The sequence below is a fragment of the Bos indicus genome, chromosome 22, assembly GCF_029378745.1.
Source record: "Bos indicus isolate NIAB-ARS_2022 breed Sahiwal x Tharparkar chromosome 22, NIAB-ARS_B.indTharparkar_mat_pri_1.0, whole genome shotgun sequence".
In the NCBI taxonomy this organism is placed as follows: Eukaryota; Metazoa; Chordata; class Mammalia; order Artiodactyla; family Bovidae; genus Bos; species Bos indicus.
Genome location: NC_091781.1, coordinates 57,978,624 through 57,997,308, shown reverse-complemented (window position 1 = coordinate 57,997,308; position 18,685 = coordinate 57,978,624). Strand labels below are relative to the sequence as shown.

At 49.1% G+C, this 18,685-nt stretch overlaps 1 protein-coding gene across 1 annotated transcript; it reads left to right on the top strand.

The window, feature by feature from the left end:
* Nucleotides 1-14: 14 nt before the first annotated feature.
* On the top strand, nt 15-8,166 carry LSM3 (LSM3 homolog, U6 small nuclear RNA and mRNA degradation associated). The gene is made up of 4 exons (XM_019985059.2): nt 15-120; nt 1,294-1,404; nt 3,523-3,618; nt 7,768-8,166. The coding sequence occupies exons 1-4, from the start codon at nt 100-102 to the stop codon at nt 7,846-7,848; spliced, it is 309 nt and encodes a 102-aa protein (XP_019840618.1). The 5' UTR covers nt 15-99; the 3' UTR covers nt 7,849-8,166.
* Nucleotides 8,167-18,685: the final 10,519 nt, after the last annotated feature.

Sequence of the window (18,685 nt, the reverse complement as noted above, 5' to 3'; positions counted from 1 at the left end):
ACTTCCGGTGCGTTGCGTTCTCGCGTTTCCAGAGACCTGAGGCGGGGGTGGGGTTCTCATAGTCTCGCGAGAGGCGGGAAAGAGCGCAGGGTTTGAAAGATGGCGGACGACGTGGACCAGGTGAGTGTCTTCTGAAGCGCCGTCTCCGAAGCAGCTTACTTGTTCCCGGGCCTGGTTCTGCGCGGGTTTGCCTACCAGGGTTGCGTTTTCCAGTCTCACAGAAAGGTGGCCAGTTGTGCTGCCTCTTTCTGGGTCTTCACGGCCTCAAATCTGCCTTTTGGCTAACCGCGCCCCGTCCGAATTTTACGTCGGGCCTTGAGATCTTTTACTGTTCGAAACCCGCTGAAAACTAATTATTCCTCACTCTCGCCACTTCCTTTCTCTTGAGTATATTTGTTTGCCAGATACTATTTAAAATGCATCAAATTAATACGTTGGCCCTTTTTTACTCCTCGCAATAATCATGAAGGGAGGATGCTGCTAAGTCGTGTCCGACTCCTGCGAGCCCGTGGACTGCAGCCCGCCAGGCTCTTCTATCCGCGGGGTTTCTCAGGCAAGAGCACTGGAGTGGGTTGCCGTTTCCTCCTCCAAGGGGTTCTTTCCGACTCCGGGATCGAATCCGCGTCTCCTGAATTGCCAGGCGGATTCTTTACCCGTCATTTGTAAACAGGGAAACTGAGAATTAGAGATGGCACGGTTTTTAATCCCAGTTTCCAAGTGTCAGAATCAGGAGTTGAGCCCACACGCCCAGAGTCACAGGCAGTGCCTTCACCCATTATTCTATACTGGATGCTAAATACTGATATATTCATCTTACGGGCCAAATGGCGCCCTAAACTCAGCCTGCCCTGCGCTGCATTCATAATCCTCCTTCAAACATTGATCTCTGCTTAGCATTCTCTCGTATGTGGTAGTCATTAGTGTATGGTCTTCAGTCTACTAAATGATACTTGAAATAAATGTGAAGTCCCTGAGAGAGTGACTCCCTCCACCCTGAGATGGGGTCAGACAGTTCGGATTTTGAGGGAACAGAGTCATGTTATTTTGTCCTAACTCCTCTCTGTCTTCTTCGTAATCCAGCACTTAGTGTTGGGCACTGCTCTGCACCTTCATACACTGTCCTTCAAGCCTCACAACAGCGGTGTTAGGTAGGCGCTGTTGGTACACGCCTTGTGCAGATTAGGGGACTGGGGCGCCGGGGGGCTAAGCGCTCGCCCGCTGCCACACAGGGCGCGGGGGTCCCGATCCTTCACTCTAGTCCTGTAGCGCCACTCAGCCTGTTTCTTTCATCAGCAACAAACGACCAACACTGTGGAAGAGCCCTTGGATCTCATCCGGCTCAGCCTGGACGAGCGCATCTACGTGAAGATGAGGAACGACAGAGAGCTCCGAGGCAGGTTGCATGTGAGTGAACTGACCCCTGGAGACAGTTTCCCTCTCCCTCCTCCTCTAAAGGGTGGAAACTGTCTGCTCTGGAAGAGTGTGCTGACTGTTGACCGGAAGGAGGTGGAGAGTCACCCATATTTCTAAAGGCCAAATGCGGTGGTGTTTTATTCATATTTTTAACATTTTTTCCTCTTAATGGAAATGGTGTATTTATTAAAGAACACTTTCATTTCTTTCATTTTTTCCTTTCTATTTTTTTGTCAATAACATTTACTTGCTCTCCATTCTTATTTAAGTGTTCTTTAAACTACTGACATATATATACATATTAACTTGTGTTTTGTTGTGAAAAATTTTAGATAGCACAGACACACGTAGAGTAAAAGTAGAATGCTATTTCTTCTACCAGTAGCCGTTCCTTCTGTTGGGTCTGTAATCTTCCAGGTCTTTTCTCTGTATTTACGTACATGAGCATGTGTCTGTGTGCATATACTTGCACTGTATACACTGATGACTTTGCAGGATTCTTTACGCGGCAGTAGTGACACCAGAATTCGTTTTCCATTTCTTGCTGCTAAAAGTAAGGCTGCTTTTTATACGTAGACCTTTGTTTACATCTGCACATATAAATATTTCTGTAGGGTTGGTCCTTTGAGGTGGTTCCATTTATTCATAAAGAGAGTGTATTAAAAGATTTTGTCTCTTCTTGGTAACTTATTTCTTTGCTGAGTGTGTTCTTTTTATCATTGCCATTCTACCCTAAAGTACTAGTTTTTATCCAGCACTAAACCAGGTGCTGTTATTCTGAGTGTTTTGCCTGTAATATCTCATTTAATCTCTATAACACTCTGAGTGCAGATACTCATTATCCCCATTTTGCATTTGAAGAAGCTCAGGCTCAGAAATGTAAAGCTACTTGATTAAGGTGACAGCCAGTAGAAAGGAGGGCCAGACTAGGAACCTAAGCCATCTGACTTCCACTGTCTCTTCAGTAGCATGATTCTACCTAATATGAAACCTAAAGGTAAAGAACCTCCTGTGCTAAATCTTAAATTGCAGAAAGGAAGATGAGCCCCAGGACATGGAATAGTGGCAACTTTGCAGAGAAAAATAGAACTGAGCTTTTTTACCTGGGCCAGTGGCACATAGACAGGCCCTCCCGGACGGACATGTTGCCTTAACTCTTGGAGGCTTCTTCAGCCCCTGTGTGGACTCACTCCCCTCTGCACTGGATGCCCCCTCCCCGCCCCGCTTCTTCAGCCCCTGTGTGGACTCACTCCCCTCTGCACTGGATGCCCCCTCCCCGCCCCGCTTCTTCAGCCCCTGTGTGGACTCACTCCCCTCTGCACTGGATGCTCCCTCCCCGCCCCGCTTCTTCAGCCCCTGTGTGGACTCACTCCCCTCTGCACTGAATGACCTCGCCCCGCCCCACCCCGCCTTCTGTTTTGGGGCCTCGTCTGTGGATCTTTGCCCTTGTTGGTGTGCTTTGCCTGGCACTTCCCTGTGTTGCTAATTGGCTGCTCTTATTTTGATGTGAGCTGGTGAACCATTTAACACTTGACTAGAAGTAACTGAAGTGGGTTCTAAACAAGACCCTCTGCCCCCGCTCTGGAGGTTCACCATTTGGTCAGATGCCTGAGCTTTGGAGCGTAGATTGAGGGCATCCCTGAGTATCCGAGCTGCACTGTTTGCTGACTGTGCTGAGCAGTTAGTTCTGGCGAGGCTGTGAGATGCGCAGGTGCTGCTCCACGCGAGTTTACTCTGTGGTGTTGTCTGGGACAGGGAGGTTTGAGTGACAGCATCTTGTGCCTTTAAGAAACCAGTGCTGTCATCTTAGCAGTTACAGAATTTGTTTTCCTTTACTATACAAAACTTCAAATTATTTTGAGTAAATTCATCTTTGACCATAAACAGTTTTATATTTGTGTTAGGTCAATTAAGTAATCGTGGGAGATGGTCTGCAAAGAAACAGTGTATTAGCACAGCAGGGTTATTTTTTATTTGCATGTAAAGTTTGTGGTGTAAGTATTAATGTTATGTGTTACTTGTAATTGATCCATTTGCATATTGTAAGCCCTGTTTATTTTTTCCTAATTTGCTTATTAAATTTCTTGGTCCCTCACCTTCCCACTTCAGGCTTATGATCAGCATTTAAATATGATATTGGGAGATGTGGAAGAAACTGTGACAACTATAGAAATTGATGAAGAAACATATGAAGAGATATATAAAGTAAGTCATGCAGTTCTAGTCAACACGTTCAAAATGTCAATTCTCAGAATTCAACAACTTAATACTTATTTATGGAAAGCCTTTCATGTTTTGATACCTATTCATGGGCTCAGTAGAATGTAACAATTAAAAGCAAAGGCTTTGGAGTTGGACAGACCTGGGTTTCCAGTGTTGGCTTGGCCGCTTCCTACCTGGGATATGTTGGGCAGGAAGTACCTTTGCGACGTGACTTCCTCACTGCTGGGCAGGAACACTGGTCACTTCTGTTTGGCTTGCCAGGATGCATTGAGATACGGCTGTGAGTAACGTTAATACAGGACGATGTTTTGTTTGATGTGAATTTATCTATCAGTACTTGTTGGAAACTAAAACTGAGAAATTAAAAAATATTACCTCATTAAAACAGTAAATCTATGGCACGCTGACGTACGTAACATTCTCAGGATACTGACTGTATTTTCCGAAACAAAACATTTAGTGAGGAGTGTCTTTGTTTTATGTTTTGCAAATGCTTGTCTTAATAGACAACATTTAATTGCATCTTTTCTTCTGCATTTAATCTGTTGTGCTACGCTGTGGTTGAACATCACACAGATAGGTTAACTGGGATTGACAGAGTGTTTTTGTGGATGCTTGCCTTTGATGCTACACGCAAACTCAACGAGCAGTAGTTTCCTAAAGGTTAGTTGTAGTGTGGAATCTAAGACTACATCGGTGAGCCTCCGTACTCTTGTTATATGTAGGTTCATTGGTACCTTGCACTTGGAATGGATCTTGTATATATGCATAATTTTGTTACATCAAACTCTGGTCATTTGGAAAGTATTAGTTCACTGAATTATGCAGATCTTCCATATATTGGCACATTTTATTCTTCAGTCTTGTAAGTATTGAGAAGCCATCTCTGACCCTCCTCTAGTATCGTGCTTTCCTGTGTAGGCTCAGGCCACAGGGCCGCTGGGATTCATGTCTTGACTCTGTTGCTTACCAGCTCTATAATTTTATCAGTTACCCAACTTGTCTGTAACTGAGTTTCCATGCCTGTAAAATAGGGATGGTAATACTGACTCATTTCATACTACGGTTGAGGATTCATTGAGAGATTCCGTGAAAAGCCTTTAGACGGCGACAGGCACATAGTAAGTGCTCCGATGTTAGCCTTTGTTGGTTTTTGTGCTTCTGCTTTATCCCGGCTCTCCTCTTTTCAGGCACTCTTGACTCCTTGGCTAGTGTTCTTTTTCCTTCTGAACATGGATGGATTTTTTTGTTTTAATGTGTGTTTTTCCCTCACACGTGTTAACTGGTAGTCACTGTCTGCTATAAGCATCAGTCTGTGATGACAGTACAGCATAAAAGCTTGAGCTCTGGGTGAGCAGATCTTTGTTCACATCTTGGCTGCTGCTGATGAGTTTTGTAACCGTGGGCAAATTCTAGAAATTCTCTAAGCCTCGAGGACCTGCTCAGTAAAATGCCAGTACAGTAATTGTGCCTTCCAAGATGCACTGCATTTGGTGCTTGCGAAGCTGGCAGCAGGTGATGGGTGGTGGCCATTATGATTATGGATAAATCTGTGTCTTTTCTGAGCATCTCTCTTTTCTAATATTCTTACTGCATAAATACCCACTTTGGATGTTATCTTAAACTCAGTACATCTAAAACTAGACTCCTGGTGTTCTTCACCTTCAAAATGAGGTCATTCTCAATTCCTTGTTTCTGATCGTGACTTTCTTAGTTATTTGGACCCTTTATCTCAGAGTTTTGTATAACAAGTCAGCCCAAACCTTAGTGTCTTAAAAGCACATCCACTTACCAGCTTGCAGTTTCTGGGGGTCAGGTGTTCAGACTCAGCTGGGTCTTCTGTGTTAGGGTCTCTCATGAGGTTGCACAGGGTCTGGGGTCTCATCTGAAGACTACAGTTGGGAAGGTTCCGCTGCTAAGCTCACTTTGATGGTTGTTGGGAGGATTAATTTCCTCAAGAGTTTTGAAATATGGGCAGACCCAGAGCTTGTTAGAAATGCAGGTTCACAGGCTCCACCCTGGCCTATGGAGTAAGGATCTCTGGGCATGGAGCCAGAAAATGGCCTTAAAAGCTGTTAAACAGGTGACCTTATGCACAGTAAAACTTGAGAACGCTGAGAGATACAAAGAGTTAGATCCATTCATGGCTGACAGATAGGTATACTTGATTTAACATACTAAATTTATAGGTATTACTTGAATTTACTGTTCAGGGTTCTCTTTTTATGTTCCAGTACCTAGGAAGCTCATAAAACATAGTTTTTACATGTTAAAAAAAGTTCTGGAACCCTAGCTATTACCAGTACTTTCTGCCTGGCACAGAAACAGTTCTGTCAGAGCTACATGGAGTCAGCTGTACAGATTCCTGTTAGCTAAGAAGGACAGGTTGTCACTGTCCCTCCCGCCTGCACTGCAGGAGAGCAGGGACAGGATGTCCGCCACCATAAACACTCGCTTTCAGAAAAGGGGAGGACCCTGAGCAGTCACTGGTCCTTCAGTGATGATCCCCTGGGAGGCGTGAGTAGTGAAAGTATGACCTGTGCGATATTTGGGACATACTTATACTAAAAAAACCTTACTCTTTCTTTGTTTAGAACTCTTTATTGGTTACCTGTATTTTTATTGTTAAATATGGGAGCTGCAGAGTGTTGACAGAAACACTGAAGTATGCTGGGATATTCAGTTTGTCAGAGGCTTTTGTTAGCCAGTCACCGGATCCTTTGTGAGTGCCATTTCTTTAGAACTTAGGACTTCTTGTGTTTCCCGTCTGTTTCTTTCCAGCCAGCTCTTTGGGCCCGTAACCCCGAAACCCTTCTCTCGGTGAAACTCGCAGAGGCCTTTGTGTCTCTAGTTACCCACCTCTAACGTGGGCTCCTCTACAAAGTAGTGTTGGCTGCCCCGGGTCACCTGCTAATGTAAACTTGGATGGGGAGGCAGCACCCTTATCTCGTCTTCCCCTTAGGGCTGAGTTTGTTTAACTGAGAGCATGGACAGGGCTGCTTTGTGCCTCGGAGCTGTTTTTCTTGCTTTTTGTCCACAGTTTGGAGTCTAAAAACAGTTGGCTTTTCTGACCTTATGAATTCTGTTTCTTATCATCGCTGCTTGAAAACCTGCTAGTTATCGCCTGAGCTCATCTCTTCCTTACACTGCCCTGCCCAGCGCATCAGATTAACAGCAACACTACCAATGTTTGGCTTTTTCCAACCTTTTCCCCAGAACCTAGGTTTGGGACGTCTTTAGGCTACTTTTTAGCTACTTTCTAGGCAACAGTTTTGGGACTGCCCTGGTGGCTCAGACGGTAAAGCGTCTGCCTACAGTGTGGGAGACCTGGGTTCGATCCCTGGGTCATGAAGATCCTTTGGAGAAGGAAATAGCAACCCATTCCAGTACTCTTGCCTGAAAAACCCCATGGACAGAGGAGCGTAGTAGGCTACAGTCCATGGGGTCGCAAAGAGTTGGACACAGCTGAGCCACTTCACTTCAGTTCACTTGAGGCAACAGTTTTACTGAGGCGTGAGAAGATTTCAGACCTTCCTTGTCTGTTTCCTTACTGCCTAGGGCTCGTCCCCTGGCTCACACAAAAGATACCCATTCCATACGTGAGTGGATCAGCGCCACAGTGAAGCAGCAGGGGAGGATTTTATTTGTGCCCACAGTCTCTAGCGAGGCTTTAGCTCGGTGCACCAGCCCTGCTCGTGCTCAGTCAGGGACCCCGGCTTACTGGCTCTGCCGCCCCCAGCGTTCTCCGTAGTCTGAGTCCATGTCGGGGGGAGACCCCAGAGGGGCCTTTGTGGGAGGCTTAGGGTCAGCCGTCACTCCTGCTCACTTCTCACTGGTTAGAACCCGGGAGTGTGAGGAATGTCGAGCTGTGTGAGCTGTGTGCCGGGAAGAGGGGGGACGGGCTGCCTGGATGGCTGCAGCCCCTCCCCCGGCTGTGTTCCAGGAAAAGAAACACTCCGGAGATGGTTCTTTGTGTCACAAAGGTAAGTGGCCAGGGTTTTAAAGCCATCTGTTTGTGTTACGATGAATCTGTGGGTTTTTGTTTCCAAATTTCTATCTCAGAAAATGAATACCACTACTACAAATTTGTACAAATGGGTTCTGTGTTTTGTTTTTTTTTCCCTCTTCCAGTCAACAAAACGGAATATTCCGATGCTCTTTGTACGGGGAGACGGTGTTGTGCTAGTTGCCCCGCCACTGAGAGTTGGCTGAAATGGAGAATTTATCCTGTGTGGAAGATGGCTATACTGTGATTGCCTCTTTGAATGTGGAAGATATTCAGGAGAGACCAATGTACATCTTGATACTAAGAAATAACCAAGAATTCTTCCACTCCTGAAATAAGTTGGTTTGTAGATAACTCACAAATTCTTCAGCTAAACGGCATTTTTATTTTTATCCAACCCTTCCAATAAATGCGATCATCAAGATACAGAGCTTTTTCAGGAATTGATTTGCTCCACTGTTTTTTTGCACAATTTCTGGGTTTCTTCTTTAAATTAAATGTGTCGTTTCCACTTTGGTTTTTAACGTGGTCTCCTGTCTTGTGAATTCTTTAAAAGAAGCACGTCTTCCGTTCAGTTGTCCACTTGTTCTGCGTCTGCTGTATTTGCAGCACCAAGTTGAGTCCCGGGAACTGCAGTTTTGTGGATCTGTGTCCCTCCCTGGACCCTTCGGAAAGGCACTTGTTGAGGCGCAGTGACTGCCAGGCAGTGAGGGCTGTGCTGGTGGTGGCATACGTGTATGGGATGCCGTGAGCACGCAGGGACCAGCGCCCGAGCCAGAACCACCTGGCTGGGCAGGTGTGGTGGTGATGCCGTCTCATCGGAAACACTAGCACTGCGGTGAACGGTGAAGCCGGGTGCTGTTCCTTCTGTCTGGCCTGATTTTCTAAGGTCGGGCTTCAGTGGTGGTTGATCCATTATCTAGCGCACTGTGCCAACATGCAGGGTTTTAAGCCATGTGCGAGAAAGATGCTTTCGTTAGACATTGTATAAAGTGGTTTCATTTTCTTTATTGTGCCTGTTCCTACAAGTTAATGGAGATGAGGAAAACAAGTGTGGGCAAGCCGACAGAGGCTTATCTATGTCAGAAGACAGGAGAAAACCTTCTGCATCTGCACACTTGGTCCAGGCTTCAGGGAGTCCCAAGAGGGAGCCTGCTTCCAGCAGCCTCTTCACTGTTGAAGAAGTGGGACTGTGTTTGTGATGGTGGCGAGCGGTCGATCCTCTGGATCATCCTTCCTGAACAGAACACTGTTTCGGAGCCGCTGTCGTCGGTCCGTGTGATAATTGCCATCTCTTGTCAGAGTGCACCGAGCAGAGGCATTTTGTGCCTGTCTTCTCTGGCATCCCCTGTGGCACGTCCTGCAGGACGTGACGAGAAGCTGAAGTTCCGTGAGCTCTCAGTTCTTGCCTGTGGGTCCCAGGCAGTTCCCAGGGGAGCGTGCGGGCAGCCCTGGCTCCTGATGTCCACCACAGGCTGGTGATGGCCACTCCGATTCTCTCCCTGTAGCATCTGGTATCTGTGCTTAATTCTTGAATGCTTTCTCTATTCTTTGCTTGGTCATCTTTCTGTGTTTTCTCCTAGAGTTGATAGGTTACATAGAACTGTTTTTGGCTGTGAGGACTACGTTCTGCACACACTGTTTCTAAAAACCATGGACCTTACCATCTGACCCAGGTGCCATCGTGTGCACATAAAACCCAGCTGCTCTATACAAACGTCTGCTTAGTCCTGGCTGCTAAGATAACAGGGGATAGGACTTCCTGGTGGTCCAGTGGCTGGGACTGCGATCTCAACGCAAGGGCTGTGGGTTCCATCCCTGATAGGGAGCTAGGTCCCACATCCCACAACTAAAGATCCTGCACACCACAGCGGAGACTGGAGATCTGAGTGCTCAACCAAGACCTGGCACAGCCAAGTAAATATTAAACAAGTGTACCTGCAGGATAGTCCTCTGCATGTCCCCAGACGGGTTTTGCGAGCCCTTACGGAGCTCAGGCTGCCTGCCTGGAGGGTTGGAGCTGGGGCCCAAGCCACAGTAGGGGCCATTCAGGCAGCTTCCTGCCAGGCTGCTTCTCCAGGCCTACAGGGGTGCTGCCCTCAGAGGGTGCAGTCAGAGGGCCCCAGAGCCGTGCCTTGGATTTCCAGGGCTGCACGGCACCCTGAGCTCCAGCCAGCTGGACGGCCCAATGTCACCGGAGCTGGTGACTGGTAGTTTCTGCAACGTGGTATCACATCACTCAAGGGGGAGCCTCTCAAGCAGATGCCATACCTGGATCCCCGTGTTGGTGGCTTATGGTCCCGACTTGTGGTTCCCCACGAACAAGGATGGACAGACAAAATGTGCGGGTACATACTCAGCATTGAGGTGACACGTGCCCCAATTGAAACCTGAGTAACTTGAGCTTCCCAAGTAAGACTAAAAGCATCAGCTGCAAATAGGCACTTTTCATACATTTTAAATAGTGGTTTTAAAGGTCTGCCCAAACTAGGCTGTTTTCACACATCTTCTGTGACAGATGCAGGCACATTGTGGAGCTATTGCAGGTTTGGTTCCAGACCCCCACGCTAAAGCCAGTATCACTGATGACAGATTACCATGACAGTGAAAAAGTTTGAACTGGTGCAGGAATTATGAAAATGTGACACAGAGACATGAAGTGAGCAAATGCTGTTGGAAAAAACGCTCCAGGAAACTTAATGCAGGGTTGCGCAAACATTCAATTTGTTAAAAAAAAATAAGCAATAAAGTGAAACACGATCAGCAAGGAATGCCTGTAATACATACCTACGTTTTAGCCTGCAGTCGGAGGGGAGGAATGTTCCACTGGGCGAGCGGTTGCCAGCTGTGAGCAATGCTCACCTGCACTGGATGGCAAGTCACTGGAAATGCCGGGAGTCACCCTGGCAGGCTCCAGAGGCTCAGTGATGCTTGTGTCCCTCGGCTCTGGTGAGCTTCGTGGATTTCATTCTTGGGCAGGCCCTTCCCAGTAGCAGATCCAGGATTACAGCCAGCTGCTTGCCAGCTGCTGAGCTTTCATTTTCGACTGGCTCACGTGCTGGTCCCTGCCTAGCCTTCTTGGCGAGGAGAACCCAATACATGTTAGGATCAGAAGAGCAATGGTCCCTGAATCGCTCACTCAACTATTACGTGATCCCACAGTTACAAGTGTTTTGCAAAAAAGCAGGAAAAAGAGAAAAGATAACGTGTAAAGGGCTTCCCCGGTGGCTCAGCATCGAAGAATCTGCCTGCAGTGCAGGAGCCACAGGGGACTTGGGTTCCATCCCTGGGTTGGGAAGATCCCCTGGAAGAGGGCGTGGCAACCCGCTCCAGTATTGTTGCCTGGAGAATCCCATGGACAGAGGAGCCTGGGGGGCTACAGGCCATGGGGTCACACAGAGCCGTCCCAGCTGCAGTGAGTTGGCACGCGTGCACCATGTGCAGAGGCCTTCATGCTATTGCATCCGGGGAAAAGGGGGTCAGAGGACTGCCATTCAGCACAGAGATCTGAGAGGAAACCCAGCGGGGTAGCTGAACCAAACTTAAGATTCCTGAGGGGAAAACCAACTGAAGGGCCATCGGTTTCTAGAAAGGATTTATCAAGTTTGCAGGTGCTACACAGATAGAGAGCCTGAGGGCCCTGAGAATGTAAGGATAACAAATACGACCTTCGTCAGGCAAAGTGCCCCAGAGGTTACAAAATTAGAAGTTAGATGGTGTATGTGAGATGGACGCTTCTCAATTAGACGTTTTTAACGTGTTCAACAACAGGGACGAGGGCAGAAGCATGGAGGTGAGAGGATGCAGCTCTTCTGGCAGCAGCGCTGAAAGCGAGGAACCTAGAGGACGGCTTCCCAGGTGACTCAGCGGCAGAGAATCTCCCCGCCAGTGTAGGAGATGCAGCTTCGGTCCCAAAGTCGGGAAGATCCCCTGGAGAAAGGTGGCAGCTCACTCCAGTGTTCTTGCCTGGAAAATCCCATGGATGGAGGAGCCTCGCGGGCTACAGTCCGTGGGGTGCCAAGGAGTCGGACACGACTGAGTGAGCACACTGATTGGTTGGGCCTGAGCCACGTGCCCATCATAGAACTAAGGGTCAGATTATCCACCTAGGGATAATCTGGTCTGAGTGAGGAGAGGGGTACTTCTCTGAAAGGAACCAGGGGAAAGAGTGGGTGGGAGACAGAGTGCCTGTTATATAAGAATAACTTGCCATCTCCCCTAACTTACACAAAAATAGAGCCTTTGATTATTAATGAATTATTAGTGGCAAAGTTTTTGGAACAGACTTCATAGCAGAGATGTTATGATTGGAAGTCACTGCTCTGGAATCTATTAACAGGCCCTCGAGTACCCTGGGGGGGTCAGTGTGCATGCAGCTTAGGTGTTTCATGACTGGCTGGAGAAGGAAATGGCAGCCCACTCCAGTGTTCTTGCCTGGAGAATCCCAGGGACGGGGGAGCCTGGTGGGCTGCCGTCTGTGGGGTCGCACAGAGTCGGACACGACTGAAGCGACTCAGCAGCAGCAGCAGTGACAGTAGCTGGAGCCCTCTTCGGGGGCTGAGCTGGGGGCCTGCAACATGAGTGTATTCGGCTGAGAGTAAGCACTGGGGTCCTTGGAGCTCTGAGGAAGGCGGGTTATTTGCATGATGTGAGTGAGAATGAGTCCCACCCAACAAGCGGCTTCTTGTTAGCAGGTACCATCGTCTCAACCCCTGGGCCCAGGGCCTGGCCAAAAGCGTGTCCCCAGGAAATGCTGAATGACTGAGCAGTTAAACTATAAGAAAGCCAGTGACAACCCTACCATTGGAAAGAGTAAATGGTACTTTTTTTTCAGCTTTATTGAAGTGAAATTGATATAATTGTGAGGTATTTCAAGTGGGCATTGTAATGATTGGACGAATGTATACATTGTGAAGGGATCCCCACCTTCTGGTTATGAATGCATCCATCACCTCATGTTCGTCTGTGTGTGCGTGTGGGTGAGCACTTTCTCAGCAGATTTCAGTGTGGTCGGCTTAGTCACCATGGTTCACACTGAACTGTCAGATTCACTCATACCTGAGAGTCTACCCCTTCTCTGCCATCTGTGTCTCCCCACCCTCCAAACCTAGAGACCATTTTTCTAAGAGTTTGACCTTTTCCTTTTTTTTAGATTTCACATATGGTACATGCAGTGTCTGGCTTATTCCACTTAGCATAATGCCCTCAAGGTCTGTGTTGTTGCAAATGGCAGAATTTCTTCTTTCCTTGTGGCTGAGTAACAGTCCATCATATGCACATATGCGTGTTATCACTACTGCTTTATCCATTCAGGGCAAAGGGTTCCTTCACAGGTGAGCTTTGTGTACTGCTTTCCAGACACTTGTGATGTCCTGCCCACAAGTGGACAGTTGCCCTTCTAGCCATCTTGGCCCATTGCCATTTACCTGAGAACCACAGTAGACACCTCAGTTCAGTTCAGTTCAGTCGCTCAGTCATGTCTGACTCTTGGCGACCCCATGAATCACAGCACGCCAGGCCTCCCTGTCCATCACCAACTCCCGGACTTCACTCAGACTCACGTCCATCGAGTCAGTGATGCCATCCAGCCATCTCATCCTCTGTCGTCCCCTTCTCCTCCTGCCCCCAATCCCTCCCAGCATCAGGGTCTTTTCCAATGAGTCAACTCTTCACATGAGGTGGCCAAAGTATTGGAGTTTCAGCTTCAGCATCATTCCCTCCAAAGAAATCCCAGGGCTGATCTCCTTCAGAATGGACTGGTTGGATCTCCTTGCAGTCCAAGGGACTCTCAAGAGTCTTCTCCAACACCACAGTTTAAAAGCATCAATTCTTCGGCGCTCAGCCTTCTTCACAGTCCAACTCTCACATCCATACATGACCCCTGGAAAAACCATAGCCTTGACTAGACGGACCTTTCCTCACTAGTTACCAATTTACACAGAAAACTAACACCAAGAAAATAAAGAAGCCAAGTGTTTTAAATTCATTTTTAGATCCATTGCCCAAGTTTAGTACCTGGAACATGTAAATTTATTTTCTGGACTGCTTCTAGAGGTCTTCTGGATGTGGAAGTAGCATGCCCCACTGTAGTTTCTGACATTGATTGTTGTTGAGCCCCCAAGTCGTGTCCAATTCTTTTGCGACCCCAGGCTCCTCTGTCCATGGGATTTCCCAAGCAAGAATACTGGAGTGGGTTGCCATTTCCTTCTCCAGGGGATCTTCCCACCCCAGGGACTGAACCCACGGCTCCTGCACTAGGAGGATAGGCAGTAGGCGGATTCTTTACTGCTGAGCCACCAGGGAAGCCCCAAGTCAGATAAACCCGGCTTCAAATCCCAGCTGTGCCACAGACCAGCTGGGCCAGTTACTCACACCATAACGTCAGCCTGTAAGGGCTGGAAAGCATTTCTGTAGGAAGCCGGGACAGAGCCTAGAATGTCACTGACACATCACGGACCTTGGGTTTGGATGTCCTGAAGGGGAGGCAGTCCTGGGAGGCCCATTCAGTTTCCTCAGGTCACTCACTCACTCTCTTCCAACTATCCCCACTTTCTTTTTTCCTCCCCAGATAGATTTCAGGAGGACCATGAATGTGAAAAAATTGAACTCAATTAAAATTTATCCTCAAATGAGTTCTCAGTGCCAGGCTTTGTCAGTGGCGGTCTGACCACAAACTGCCCAGTGCCGGTGCTGTGCAGGACGTGGCGACGAGGTGCGGGGCTGAGCACACGGTGGCGGAAGTGGGTCCGGTCTGAGCTGTCTTCTGAGCAGCAGGAAGGGGCCTGAGTCCAGGGCCCTGGGAGCCCCGCCGAGCTCCCAGGCGGGAGCCGTTTCTGCCCGGTCAGGGGTCTGCAGGGAGGCCAGTGATTGGAGAAGGAGCGAGGCCGCACAGGGGCCCTGGCGTTAGTGACGAGGAGTCTGCACGGGCCCTCCTGGTCGCACGCCGACTCTTTTTCCTCCTTTTCGCTCCCCTTTCCCTGGTGCTCAGCATGTGTTTGTCGGTGGCTCCTCACGCATCCTGGCTCAGCGTGGTTTCGGTGGTCCGTAAGCCCGGCTATCCCGCCGTGCCCCGGTGAGGGCAGGGGAGCGGCCCGCGTGCAAAACCGGCGCGTGCCCGGCCCCAGTCCGTGACTGCACGGTGGCTCTGGGCATCTCACACCCGCGGGTGAGGCAGGCCCCGGGGCTGTGCCCCTGGCGTCGCCTCCACAAAGCGCCCTCCCTGCTCAGAGGGCGAGGGTCTCCCCCTGGGGCGGGGTCGGCTCTCGCGTGCGAGTTCCGGCGACAGCGTCTCGGCGTCCAGCTTCCGGCCTCAGCGCCTCGCCTGGAGGGAGGGGCGAGGAGGGCCGCAGCCTGGGCTCGCGCTCCGCCCGGCTTCCGGCCCCGCGCTCGCCTCACGGCCGCCTCCGCTGTCGGCAGCAGGTGGCGCTGCGCTCCGTGCCTTTCTGCCGCCGCGGTCCTCGGTTCGCACCCAGCATCTTTTGGAATTGGCCAGCCACGGCTGCCATTCATTTCCTTAAACCCGGACAGCGTGTGGAGCTCCAGCCTAACAGTATCTGTCGCTACCAGGAGCAAAGAAGGAAAGAAAATCGCGAGCTATTAAGGCGCCAGGGAGCAAATCGTCGGGTAAAATGCCCTGCGTGCCCACATACTGCTGAGTTAAAACGAGACCCGTCGTCGGCCCGGCCGCATCCCAGACAAGATGCCTCGGGTCAGCACTCTGTCCTGTGCGCGTCTGTAGTCGAGCGAGGCGCCCTCGTCGGGGTTTGAGTCAGGAGGCTGCCACCGTTGAGGGGGTGTTTTCACCTCGCTGCCTCGGGGCCTTCAGCTGTGCACTGTCCTTTCAGCTTAAGCCCTGTGTGTTGCGGGAAGGCCTGCGGTCATTCTGTTATTGATTAACAGAGCCTCGGCTTGGAGTTCTTGAAAAAATTCTCGGTGATGGTATTTGCAAGCCAGCAGTGTGTGCTCCGCGAAGAGGAGAGATTTGGAGCCCGGAGGTCTTGTTTGCCAGCATGACTGCCTAGTGGCCCAGCCTCTGAGCCTCAGTTTGCTCCTCCCTGACCTGAGGGTGGGAGCTGTGCTCACCTCACGAGGAGGCTGAGCCTTCAGCGACGTCCACGCAGGATCTGGCTCAGGGCCGGCCTGCAGTCGGAGCTCAGAGTATCTCGTTTCCCTAATTAAACCAGTGGTTCTATGCCGTGTGCTCCCTGACTCCTGACTGTCTTTCAGGCCTCTGTACTCGTCCAGAGTACAAAAGACCACTTGTAAACACTTCTCTTATAATAAGGATCAGAGCTCTTCTTTATGAGGTCATAGTTTCTACCTGGCTGACTCTACTACAACATTATTTAAAAAGTAATCATCACATTGATACCTGCCATGGTTTTTCCTTTAAGACTTTCCCAGGCTGAGGACTGCTAGCAAGTGGGTTGGATAAAAGTGCATCATGATGAGGATTTGGAAGTCAGATGAAGGGCAGGGGGCTTCCCCTGTGCAGAGTTTCGACCCCCCCCCCCACCCTTGGCTCTCGGCGGTGTTTTTCTCATACAGCTTTAGGATCCAGGGGAAACGAGTGGAACCAGCTCTTTGAACAAGGTCACCCAACAGCATCACGAGGTGATGACGTCACTGTCAGCTCTTGCCCAGGAAAAACCTAGGGCTCAAATAACTGAAGGAGAGGACAGGTCATCTCCATGGCAGGTTGGCAGAGCTGGTTGCAGGCCACCATCAAACATCAGGCCCGGAGTTAAAATGACCCGGGGCCACGCCTGTCTCTGCTCAGTCTGCCTTGGGTGGCCTCGCTGCCCTTGCTTCCTCAGGACAACTGAATATCACCAACGGGTGGCTTTTTTGGTTGTTCCATTTCCTAGAAGAAAGGTTACCAAGTGCCAGAATCAAAATAGAATGTGGATGGTGTCCCAGGAATCCTGTGCAATCCAAGCACACTCATATTGTCCCCTCCGGCCTGGAGGGGACGGAGCAGATAAGCGAAATCGCAAAGTTATTATCGCTCTGTTGGAAGTGACATCACGGAAGGCCTCTGGGCAGCCTCTCTCTCCCAGCTGGTCATGTTTCCGCCAGGCTGTGTGTCAAGTGAATCCTAGTTTTAGCCCTAGAGGGACGCTGGTGCAAAGTCCCTTACCTAAGGAATCCTTTTGTTAAAATGAGCGGTTATGCCCAACTTTATCCATTTCCCAATTCATGATTTTTACATTTTTTTTCTCCTTGGCTTAAATTTTTTATTATTATTAATGGTATAATAGAGTTTTCCAAATGGTAGTGAAATACCCATGATAGCTTGCCTGAAGAACAAAAAACAAAAATTGAAGAATTCAGAGCTTTGTAGATTTGTCTTTCACATATATGGTGGATATTATCTCTTTTTTAACTGTAAAAACCCAGTGTAAAATTTACTCTCTTTAACCACTTCTAAGCGCACGGTTCAGCAGTGTTAGGTGTGTTCACAGTGTGCCACACACACCACGTTTCTTAAAGCAAGCACTCCTGAACGTCTCTATCAACAATTAGAGACATCCCCTCTCTGTAACGTTTTTCTCCCCTGACATAATGCCTAAGTTATAATCCTTTCCCAGGATTTCAAAGCCTCAAAAACTAGTTCTAGACAAAGTCCATGGGCAGCACTTAAAGTGTAGGGAGCACTGAGAGAGGGCTGTGGAGCTGCATCCTTGGTGCATCACAGTCCAGACGCACTTGGGTAGAAAGCCTCTGGACCTGCATAAGGAGAGCTGGCCTCGGGACTGGCCGGTGAGGCTCATGGTCAGGGCATTCAGGTCACAGCATCCTTGCCTAAAGCCTCCGGTGCCTTCCCATCTCACCAGAGTAACCTTTCCTGCCCAACCTGTCTCATCCCCTCCCCACCCCAGCCTGGCCCACCTCTCTGATCTCATTTCCTTCTGGCCTCCTCACTGGCCTCCTCGCTGGCCCTTGAAAATGGCAAGCTCATTCCCTCTCAAAGGCCTTTTCATTTACTCCTACCTCTTTCTAGAATAATCTCAACTTGTGCTGAGCAATAGAAACCCTTATGAAACTCATAGCATTCTCAATGCCCAAGCCACATTCTGTACCAATTAAATCATCATCTCTGGGGTGTAAAAAAAAAAAAAATTCCGCAAAAATTCCAATATAACCACGTTCCAAAAGCAGCATCTTGGTCCAGTGGTTCTAAAGCAGAAATAATAGCATCACCTGGGAAGCCCTTGGAAACTTTAAAAGTAGCCCCTGGGAATATGTGGTGCCTGCCGAAGCCTGAGAACCACTGCCCCACATGCTCCTGCTCGAGAGGTGGCCTGCGGGCCAGCAGCGCCAGCAGCCCTTGCAGGCTTGTTAGAACAGCAAAATCTGACACAAGCTGGTGAACCCAACCCACTGAACCGGAAGCTGCACCCAACATCCCAGCGCCTCCTGCACGTTCCCATTGGAGAAGCTGTCTAGCTCCGCGCCACGGGAGACCGAAGAGCGGTAACGCCCCGGGAGACCCAAAGAGCGGTAACGCCCCGGGAGCGGGAGCCCCCCAGCATCTAGAGCTCAACTTCTGAATTTAATACCCAGAGACTTGGAGGAAAGGCTGCTCTGGCAGTAGTGGGTTGTAACCGGCTGGATAAAATCAAAGCCGATGAATTTGTTGTACTGTAAGGAAATAACAGGGTGAGATGGTTGGATGGCATCATGACTCAATGGACATGAGTTTGACAAACGCCAAGAGATAGTGAAGGACAGGGAAGCTTGGCATGCTGTAATTCGTGGGGTCGCAGAGTCAGATACGACCGAGTGACTGTACAACAAAGGAAATACATGGTTGTATAAATATGAAAGAGAAGGGAAAACTCTTCCTTGTAGTCGAATGCCAGCTAATAAGCATAGAAGGAAAGATGGAGTAAGAAAATCACCCACAAGTGCTAAAACTCATGGTGAAAATTTGAGGAACAGGATGCTTCTAGTCCAAAAGTGCCTCCCCACACATGATTTATTAATCGCAAAGTGGACAGTATAACTTTTTAGTGGAGAAACCTGTCAGCGACCCCCTTC

Coding starts and splice junctions, on each gene's coding strand:
- LSM3 (XM_019985059.2), top strand. CDS start 100: ATGGCGGACGACGTGGACCAG. Junction 121..1,293: donor TGGCGGACGACGTGGACCAG/GTGAGTGTCTTC, acceptor TTCTTTCATCAG/CAACAAACGACCAACACTGT. Junction 1,405..3,522: donor AGCTCCGAGGCAGGTTGCAT/GTGAGTGAACTG, acceptor TTCCCACTTCAG/GCTTATGATCAGCATTTAAA.